This window comes from Trichechus manatus, unplaced genomic scaffold (genome assembly GCF_000243295.1).
Source record: "Trichechus manatus latirostris isolate Lorelei unplaced genomic scaffold, TriManLat1.0 scaffold00004, whole genome shotgun sequence".
NCBI lineage: Eukaryota > Metazoa > Chordata > Mammalia > Sirenia > Trichechidae > Trichechus > Trichechus manatus.
Window position 1 is genome coordinate 35,349,663 of NW_004443940.1, and position 11,096 is coordinate 35,360,758.

The 11,096-nt window shown below is 43.8% G+C and overlaps 1 protein-coding gene across 1 annotated transcript in view; it reads right to left on the reverse strand.

Annotated features, from left to right (window-relative positions):
- NPHP1 (nephrocystin 1) overlaps positions 1-7,526 on the reverse strand; it is a 50,986-nt gene extending 43,460 nt beyond the window's left edge. Inside the window, exons 1-3 of the mRNA XM_004369427.2 lie at positions 7,458-7,526; positions 3,151-3,224; positions 948-1,008 (exon numbers count right to left, since the gene is read on the reverse strand). Of these exons, the coding sequence (XP_004369484.1) occupies positions 948-1,008; positions 3,151-3,224; positions 7,458-7,526 (204 nt within the window). The remainder of the gene's footprint in view (positions 1-947; positions 1,009-3,150; positions 3,225-7,457) is intronic.
- Positions 7,527-11,096: the final 3,570 nt, after the last annotated feature.

Below are 11,096 nucleotides of genomic sequence, written 5' to 3' on the forward strand. Positions count from 1 at the left end.
CAGGCTCTAAACTCAAGGGCAGTCTACTTCCTAAGCCAAGAGTGCTGTGCATGTGGGGCACAGGGATAACCAGGCTCTAAACTCAAGGGCAGTCTGCTTCCTAAGCTAAGAGTGCTGTGCATCTGGGGCACAGGGATAACCGGGCTCTAAACTCAAGGGCAGTCTGCTTCCTAAGCCAAGAGTGCTGTGCATCTGGGGCACAAGGATAACCGGGCTCTAAACTAAAGGGCAGTCCACTTCCTAAGCTAAGAGTGCTGTGTCACGGGAGAAATTCAGAAACGATCTCAGTGACTACTTGTCTCAGATGCAATGAAGGTAATTCACATATGAGTAGGGAGATGACTTTTAGATGCCTTCACTTTAAATGCTCTGGATGATCCTGGATAACTGGCTGAAAGTCACACTCATATTTAAAAAAAGGAAGCCTTGAGGGGATTGCCAAGAGTAAATTCTAGTTCCTCCTGTTTCTGCAGTCACTGGTATTAGAGCTGCTGTTTGGTACAAGAGGCTTGTCACCACTTATCCTCGGGGCTGGCTTCTCCTCGCCCTTCCCAGAGTGTAACTCAAATGAAAACAATTCTAAACTGTGAAACATAATGCTAAGACAATGCTAAAATTGAAACAGCTTCTTCCTGGATTCGCTGATGTCTCGATGCTGGGTTAAGTTCACTGAAGCTGGATTGTTTCAGCTTCTCTGGCTTTTCTGCTCCCAAATACAAACTTAGTAAGCCTTGAGCAAGCCAGCACTGACTGAGGCTAGACCTCAGCACTACCTGAACCCAGGACTACCTGAACCCAGCACTACCTGAACCCAGGACTATCTGAACCCAGGACAGAAGCTAGGAACAGTTCCTCTCCCAAAGTCCCCAAATCTAACTGACTCACACTTAATGAAAACATTTGTATAAAAACTGATCTTTTATAACATGATTAACTGTAATACTTACTTTGCTTAACTTCTGAAGAGTATTTTTATTTTCATCTATTGCACGTTTTAATTGGATGCATCTAAATTTAAAAAAGGAAAGAAAAAAAATTGTTTTCATTGTCAGAACCAGAAAGTTATTTTGTAAAATCAAACACAGTCTTTAATCAGGCAAGTCAATTAGCTATTTTATGAATAATTTTTTTTTTTTAAATCACATGCAAATGGTTTTCCACCCATTGGCTGGGGTGATCCTCACAGCAAAGCCCTGAGGCCCACAGAAATGATAATCCTGGGCTTCCGTTTCCTACTCTAAACTAAGGACGAGCACTGGACTTTAAAATGCTTCTCTGGCTCTAAAATTCCACACACCTAGGACCCGGCCAAGTAGATACAATTAACAATGATAATAACAGATAAAATTTATTGTGTGCCAAGCATAATGCTAAGTATTATCTCATTTCAGCCTCATAATAACCCTCATCCCAGGTGAAGAAATTGAGCTTCTAGAAAGTTAAGTGACTTGCCCAAGGTCACGTAGCTAGTTGACGGCAGGGTCACAACATGAAGGCAGAGTCAAGGGTTCTACAGTTGCCTCTTTCCACCACAGCACTTCTGAACCTGGCCTGTCCTTACAGGTACAGCACCTCTGGTTATTCCACAGTTAGAGAGCTCATGTAATTTAGTTTAAGTCTTAGACACCCAGATGAGAAGCAAGAAAATAACGACCAAAAATGGGCTACAGCTAATATAGAGTTTTAAAAACCAACTGCTCTTTTCTCAAACAATAACCTACAAAAGTTGGTATTTTTGATGCAGTTTGAGTAACCTGTGTTTTGGTTTTTTTCCTCCAACATGTAAGTGAAATGAAATAAGCAGTAAAAAAGGGACAAAAATCCTTTGTGAAAAGGACAGAAAGAAAAGGGAAGACTTCAAACTGTGGTTGACTCTGCTGGTTACCCACCCAAAGTCCTTCTTCTACTTTCCCACAGGCTGGCAGATGCCACCTGCCACTGCCAGCTACCTTCTCAGCCTCCACTGCAGACAGGGTGGGCACGAGGCCCAGGGACGGCTGACTACACGTAAGAGAACTATGTTGGTGATTTCCCCCCATTTTACCCTCCCTGATGGAAAGAGGCATGAAAAGAAATCTCTTCTCCTTTCTGCCTGTAGTACTTGTTACGGATTGAATTGTGTTCCCCAAAAAGATATGTTGAAGTTCTAGCCCCGGCACCTGTGACTGTGACCTTGTTTGGGAAAATAGGTTTTCCTCTGCAGATGTTATCAGGTAAGTTAATAAAGTCATACTGCAGTAGGGTGGGTCCTAATCCTAATCTCTTCTGAGTGGCATCTTATAAAAGAGAAAGGACAGACATACAGCAGAAACAGGCCACGTGAAGACACAGCTACGAGCAGCAGCAGAACACCAAGGACTGCCGGCAGACACGAGAAGCTAGGAATAGTTCCTCTCCCAAAGTCCCCAGAAGGAATCAACATGGCTGACACCCTGATGTGGACCTTCTCCAGAACTGTGAGAAAATACATTTCTGTTCTTTAAAGCCAGCCACTTTGTGATGCCGTGAGGAGAGACATTGCCAATAAGCTGAGGACAGCGGAGCAGAACAGTAGCATGGTCTGGGTCCTCAAGAACATAAGCCACTGATCCCACCCTGGGAGAACCTGCCTCCAGACTTTGTTACTTGAGACTGATAGTAAAGCCGCGTGTTCTGACAGGTGTCTTCCCATCTCTTCCTAGACACTTCAACATCTTATAGCAAAGTAACACTGGGAAGATTAACCAACCACTACAAACCTTAATTTTCTCATCTGTATTAATAAGTAACTCATGGTGTTACTGTGAAAATTAATTACCATGTTTTTAGAGCACAGAGCACACTGCTTGGCACATACAGAGTACAAAATAAAGGAAAGTGGTCTTCTCTATTTTTAACATTTATAATTCTTTATTTAATTTCATCATTCCAATACTCAGACCTGGTAGGTAGGCATAACTGTAAGAAATATTTTAAGGTAAATCTTGGAAATTTTCATTCACTGTTACCTCAGTATTATTTCCCACTATTATTTTGTCTTTGTAGAAGTTATGTTAACACACACACAAAAAAGGAAGAACTAATGTCTCAAACAATTTCCATGTCTTAAACACTACTCACTGAAGTGTAAGTGCAGTTCCTAAAAAGTTTAAATAATTTAGCCTGCCTTACCTTTGGTAAATGTCACACCTTTTACTGGCTTCTAGAGCGCCCTTCAGTTGGCTCTCTGAAAGCAAACTATCAACCTACAATGAACGGAGACAGTTTAAAATATTGTTAAATATCATACCACCTTAGAAAATAAAAGTTTAATTTTCTTTTTTCCCCCAACATTTTATAATGAACACTTCTGATTTCTCTTTGGGTGTTCACTTTGAATTTTACCACAAACACCCATATACCTACCACCTAGTTTCTATCAATAACGTTCTACCATACTTATTTGACAACACTGTCAGTGACAGAATAATATCAATACAACAGAAGGAAGACCAGTTAATAGGACTATTTTCAAATTTACTCACCAACCACTAATGCCAAGGATGAGGAAATTGAAGATTTTTACCAACTTCTGCAGTCTGAAATTGATCAAACATGCAAACAAGATGCATTGGTAATTACTGGTGATTGGAATGAAAACGTTAGAAATAAAGAGAAGAAGGACTGGGAGTTGGAAAATACGGCCTTAGTGACAGAAATGATGCCAGAGATCAAATGATAGAATTCTGCAAGACCAAAGACTTTTCATTGCAACTACCTTTTTTCAACATAAACGGCGACTATACAGGGGGACCTCACCAGATGGAATACACAGGAATCAGACTGACTACATCTGCGGAAAGGGACGATGGAGAAGGTCAATATCATCAGTCAGAACAAGGCCAGGGGCCAACTGTGGAACAGATCATCATCTGCTCATATGCAAGTTCAAGATGAAGCTGAAGAAAATTAGAGCAAGTTCACGAGAGCCAAAATATGACCTTGAGTATATCCCACCTGAATTTAGAGACCATCTCAAGAACAGATTTAACACACTGAACACTAATAACTGAAGACCAGATGAGTTGTGGAATGACATCAAGGACATCATACATGAAGAAAGAAAGAAGTCATTAAAAAAAAGACAGGAAAGAAAGAAAAGACCAAAATGGATGTCACAAGAGACTCTGAAACTTGCTCTTGGATATAGAGCAGCTAAAGTGAATGGAAGAAATGATAATGTAAAAGTGCTGAACAAAAGATTTCAGACAGCGGCTCAAGAAGACAGAGTATTATAATGACATGTGTAAAGACCTAGAGTTAGAAAACTGAAAGGGAAGAACACACTCGGCATTTCTCAAGCTGAAAGAACTGAAGCCTCCAGTTGCAATATTGAAGGATTCTATGGGGAAAATATTGAACGACCCAGGAAGCATCAAAAGAAGATGGAAGGAATACACAGAGTCACTGTACCAAAAAGAATCTGTCAGTATTCAACCATTTCAGGAGGTAGCACATGATCAAGAACCAATGGTACTGAAGGAAGAGGTCTAAGCTGCACTGAAGGCAGAGGTGAAAAACAAGGCTCCAGGAACTGACAGAATACCAACTGAGATGTTTCAACAAACAGATGCAGCACTGGAGGTGCTCACTCATCTATGTCAAGAAATTTGGAAGACAGCTTCTTGGCCAACCAACTGGAAGAGACTATATTTGTGCCTGTTCCAAAGAAAGGAGATCCAAAAGAAGGCTGAAATTATCGAACAGTATCATTAATATCACACACAAGTAAAATTTTGCTGAAGATCATTCAAAAGTGGTTGCAGCAGTTAATCAACAGGGGAATTGCCAGAAGTTCAAGCCAGATTCAGAAGAGGACACAGAACGAGGGTATATCATTGCTGATGTCAGATGGATCTCGGCTGAATACCAGAAAGATATTTACCTATATTTTATTGGCTATGCAAAGGCGTCTGACTCTGTGGATCATAACAAATTACAGACAACATTTCGAAGAATGGGAATTCCAGAACACTTAATTTTCATGAGGAACCTGTACATAGACCAAGAGGCAGTCATTCAAACAGAACAAGGGGATACTGCGTGATTTGAAGTCAGGAAAGGTATGCGTCAATATTGTATCCTTTCACCATACTTATTCAATCTGTATGCTGAACAAATAATCTGAGAAGCTGGACTATATGAAGAAGAACACAGCATAAGGATTGGAGGAAGACTCATTGACAACCTGTGATATGCAGATGACACAATCTTGCTGGCTGAAAGTAAAGAGGACTTGAAGCACTTACTGATTAAGATCAAACTACAGCCTTCAGTATAGACTGCACCTCAACGTAAAGAAAACAAAAATCCTCCCAACTGGACCAATAAGCTACATCATGATAAACACAGAAAATATTGAAGTTGCCAAGGATTTCATTTCACTTGGATCCACAATCAACACCCATGGAAGCAGCAGTCAAGAAATCAATCGACATATTGCACCGGGCAAACCTGCTGTGAAAGACCGCTTTAGAGTGTTAAAAAGCAAAGACGTCACCTTGAAGACTAAGGCGTGCCTGACCCAAGCCATGGTATTTTCAATCACCTCATATGCAAGCAAAAGCTGGGCAATGAATAAGAAAGACCGAAGAATTTATGCCTTTGAATTATGGTGTTGACAAAGAATACTGAATAGACCATGGACTGCCAGAAGAACGAACAAATGTGTCTTGGAAGAAGTACAGCCAGAATGCTCCTGAGAAGCAAGGATGGCGAGACTACGTCTCACACATTTTGGACATGTTATCAGGAGAGATCGGTTCCTGGAGAAGGACATCATGCTTGGTGAAGTAGAGGGTCAGCGAAAAGGAGAAAGACCCTCAATGAGATGGACTGACACAGTGGCTGCAACAATGGGCTCAAGCAGAACAATGATCATGAGGATGGTGCAGGACCACGCAGCGTTTCATTCTGTTGTACATAGGGTTGCTATGAGTTGGAACCAACTTGATGGCACCTAACAACAATAATTGTCTTTGAAACACCATGGGGCAGTTCTACTCTGTCCTATAGAGTTGCTGTGGGTTGGAATCAACTTGATGGCAATGGGTTAATATACATTTGGCATTCAAAAATTTGAAAGTATCGAAAGTACAGAGAAATATAATAACAATCAGCATTCTACCACATTGTCGTTAGGTGTTGTCGAGTGGATTCCGACTCATAGCGACCCTATGTACAACAGAATGAAACACTGCCCAGTCCTGCACCATCCTCACAATCGTTGTTATGCTTGAGCCCATTGTTGAATTCTGCAAGACCAAAGTGTCAATCCATCTAGTTGAGGGTCTTCCTCTTTTTTGCTAGCCCTCTACTTTACCAAGCATGATGTCCTTCTCCAGGGACTGATCCCTCCTGATAACATGCCCAAAGTATGTGAGACATAGTCTCGCCATCCTTGCTTCTAAGGAGTATTCTGGTTGTACTATCTTCTATCACTTTGGTATATTTCTTTCCATCTTTTTTCTATCTATATTATATATTGAAAGAATTTTATTGAAATACCGTATGTGCAATTTTATAATGTTTTTCTAACCTGACATTTTATCACAAATATTTCCCAACACATTAAAGTCTTTTTATTAACAAAATTTTGATCACAGTATTACATCTCACCATAAGTTACTTATCCATTCCTCTATTATTGATCATTTAAGTTGTACTGTTTATTCTAACATAATTAATACCGTAATAAACACTTTTAAACCTCAATCTGTCCCAACGTTTTAATTATTACATATGGCAGATTCCTGGAAACGGAATTACCAAGCCAAGGAGCATGAATATCTGCTACATCTTGTCAAACTGCCTCCAGAAACGCTGGACCTTAGACACGGGAGAAGTAGATGTAAGCGTCCGATTCATCACTCCCTCCCCAGCGCTGAGAGTTGCGATTTAAAATCTCTGTTCTATTTTATTTCCTATCTTCGAAGGTAACTTTTCTCATGTATCAGTACTTGTGTTTGCTCTTTGGCTGGCGTCCTTTGCTCAGTTTCCGACCTCCATGGTCTTCCCACACGTTAAGACTTCCTGACGCCTGTCTCGCTTGAACTAAGGCAGAGAAGTAACAGGAAGCCTTCTCTGGAAGAGGCTCACAGGGAGCGCATGGCGCCGAGAGAGGTGTCGGGCGCAGGGTTGGGTTGGAAATGGCTCCTGTTAGGAGGGTAGATTTGGAGGCGAGGTGGGTCCAGGGGGTGAGGGCTGGTGGTGTTAGCTGATGCTCACGATTTTCGGGAGGTGCAGTCTGTGGTTGGGAGGTGGGTTGGGAACATCGGGGTTAGAATCGGGGTTTGGTGCTGGGATATCGGGGGGTTGTTACACCTCGGGAAGTGGGCTTTGAGGATCAGGGCGGGGTCGCGGTGAGCAGCGCGCCGTCCGTGCAGATGAACCCCCACCTCATCTTGCTCGGGGCCCCTCGCTGAAGACCCCGACTCTACCTGCCGCTTCAGCTCCTGATTGCGACGCCGCAGGGCCTGGAGGGGATCGCGCGGCCGCCTCGCCAGCATCGCCGTCTCCGCGGGGCCCAGCTGGTGCCGCCGGGCTGCCGGTCGCCAGGGAAACCAAGGCGGCGGCGCCCTCAGGTGACGCCATCGCCGCGCGCCGCCTCCCAGAGCAGCCCCGCCCCGCAGGCCTGATCGCTCTAGGTGACCCCCGCCCGACCCGCACGCGCTGAGCGCTGGGCTCAAGGTCACCGCCCAGGACGCGGGTGGGGCAAGGGAGCGAACGTTCCTTGGCGTCTGAAGTTTCATATCCCGCGAGAACATTACCACGACATTCTTACTAGGATGCTGTTTAACGGTATTTAGCATTTTCTGATACCAGATTTGCTAATCTTAAAATACCGTTTGAGCATCTTAAACTCCCATTAACTGTAAGGATAGCTTCCTATATGGCCTTCCCGGGTTACAGGTTCTGGTGCTTACCCTGACTCCACAAGACAGTTTTAAATTCTTTGCCATTTGAGGTCCTGCCTAAGTCTCATTTCATTCTGGTTTTGCAGTTGCCCATCCTGAGTTCTGTGAGGATAAGCCCTATCTTCCACAGCAAGTCTGTGGGAAATCTATATTTTACATTGCCTCTTAACCAGTTGCCCTCGAGTTCATTCTGACTCCTTGCCACTCCACGTGCCAGAGGAGAACTGTTCTCGACAGGGTTTTCAATGGCTGATTTTTTCAGTAGATGGCCAGTCTCTCTTCCAAGACACCTGTGTGTGGACTGGAACCTCCCAACTTTCCTGTTAGCAGCTGAACGTGTTAACCGTTTGCACCACCCAGGACACTGACTCTTAGGGAGGTTATTGGAACTGCATCCTATAAATCAGATTCCAAAACTCTACTACACTAAGATTGGATTTGAATAAGGATGATCTAAGCTCACCTTGAAATGATGAACCACATTAATACAAACGGATATTCTTTAGTACATCTGCTGATTCTACAAGCTAGGCTGCCTTGTTCCGCCTACCCCTTTGGTACTTTTTCTTGATGTATAACCTACATAGAGAAAAGTGCCCAAATCATAAGTGTCCAGCTTACTGAATTTCCATACACTGAACTCACCCCCATGCAACATCACTCACATTAAGAAACATTACCAGCACCCCAGTAGTCTTCCCCTCCTTCCAGCCCCTAACCACCTCATCACCACCACAGGTAAACTCTATCCTGTAACTTCGAACAGCAAAATTCTGTATAATGGAATCACGCATTGTGTACTCGCGTCTCACTTCTTTCATTCAACATCCTGTTCATCGGATACATCTGTATTGTATATGTATTGCTCTGGTATCTCACTGTATGATATACCTTAATATATTCATTCATTCTAACTCTGTCGCCCATGTGGGTAGTTTCCAGCTTAGGGCTGCTATAAATAGTGCTAAGAACATTCTGGTACATCTTTTGGTGAACATATACACACAATACTGGATCACAGGACATGTTTATGTTCAGCTTTATAAGATACTGCCTAGTTTCTCAAACTAGTTATACTAATTTACACTCTACCAGCAGCACATGAGTTTTTGTTCTTCATATTCTTGCCAACCCTTGGTATTGTCCATTTTGTCATAGTTCATGTCTTTATTTCAAATTAATTTTCCCATTATGGCTCGCGTTACTTAAAAGTTCACTTAGTCATAGTATTTCATTAAAAATGCCTGTAACGAGAAAATAATGAGTGCTATAAAATATTTCTAATAGATTAATAAAGCAAGACCAGAGAGGAGTCAGCCTTAGAGAGGACCTGTGCATCTTCTCGTGATAAAGATAATGAAACCGAGGCTCAAAACCACAGCTGAGCATCACGGTCACCAGGGAAGCTTTAAAAATCCTAATGCCCAGGCCATACCCTAAGACAAGAATCAAAATCTCTTAGGAGTGGGATGCAGGGATTAGCATTTTTCAAGCTCTCCAGATGAGTACACAGTGCAGCCCCCCTGCAAACCACTACCCTAGACAGAACTATTGTTAAGGAAGAGAGATGAAGGAATTCCCTCCTGATGGCCTTTATCTTCTCATATGGCTGAAACCCGTCTACCAGGAAAGAGAGATTTACACCGCAAGTTCAAGGGATGCGGTTTCTCACTGCTGAGAAACCGGAAGTGTGTGGTTACAATTAAAACCCCTTTTAGTAGGAAGGGAGGAAGCTGAAGGGTCTATCTCTGCCAAGTTCCGGGGCCCAAGAGGAAGGCAAAAGCAGCGGTGAAGGGTAAACATACAATGAGGTTGGTGTCTAAGTTGACCAGGGAGCCCAGGATGACCAATGAGGTGAACTGGAGGGTGGACTCACCAGTGGCCTCCAAAGCGGGCAGTTCTGTAAGTGCAGAGTGAGATGTGGAGGATGGGAGCTGCCCTCAGAGCAGGTTTTACCCACTGAGACTAAAAAGGCCAAGTGCAACCTGACAGTGAGGTCCAAGCCTGACGGTAAGGTGTAGGCTATGGCTGCAGTGATGTGGAATGGGGCAGAAAGGGAGGCAGGGTAGGAAAGTAGAAGTGGGCCAGGTAGCTGCTGTGATCAAACAGGAGTGACAAGTGGAGGATGTGTATTTCAATGAGTCAACAGTGTGTCATTTCCAGGGTATATGACTGGCATCGTGACCCCTGGCTCCCAACCTCCTGGTTGCCAATTTTTGCTAACATGGAAAATGTAAACATCTCCACGCAAGACAAAATTTTCAGGGAAAAAAAACAAACACGTTTAAGTAGGGCCAGTGAAGAAAGAGTGAGGGGTAATGGAATTGCCCAGTTCAGGTGGAATTACCCACCACAGACGGGGGCACACAGGCACAACAGAGAGGCAGTAGACAGAGGGAGAGTGTGAGTGGGACCGGGTGGCTGACAGCCACATAAGGACCAAGACAAGACTTGGGGGTGAACAGCACATGCCCAGAGGCGTAGGGATGACAGAAAACATGGAGGTGAGACAGGAACAGGGGATGTGTGTCAGGGGTGCTGCAGAGAAGTAACAGGAAAGCAGCAGTCTACACTGGAAAGACCAGGTCCCCCAGGAAGCTGCAGTGCACACCTACAGGCCCAAACGGGCAGAGCTAGTCCGAGGCTTAACCCACACATTTCAACAGTCTGCAGGCAGCATGTGCCTCAAGAAAGCTGCCTTGTCTCAAAGCACCTCAACTCTCTGAGCCTCAGTGGGGGATGGTGATCAGGAAGCTTCAGCAAACTACGGCCCAGATGGGACGGAGCTCTGAGAGCCAGTATTTCATTGAGTACTGCATTCACACAACCGAGGTGGAAATAATAAGGCAGAATGGGCACAGAAAAATGGAAAAGCTTTCTGTGGAAACAACTTTTCTGAATGTTCTTATGCTAACATGGAGCTGTTAAATTTACTGGGACATGAGATTTCACAGCAGCTCCATACCAGCGGCTCCTTGGAAACCCTACAGGCAGTTCTCCTCTGTCCTATCAGGTCACTCTGGGTCGGAATTGACTCCAGGGCAACGGGTTTCCTTTCCTTCGGTTTCCACGTCAGTTGCAGCGCTCTAGAAAGCACCCCTGTGAATAAAAATTAACGAGGGGCTTGGTCGCTCACTCTTGGTTCTTAGATGTGGTTGGGAT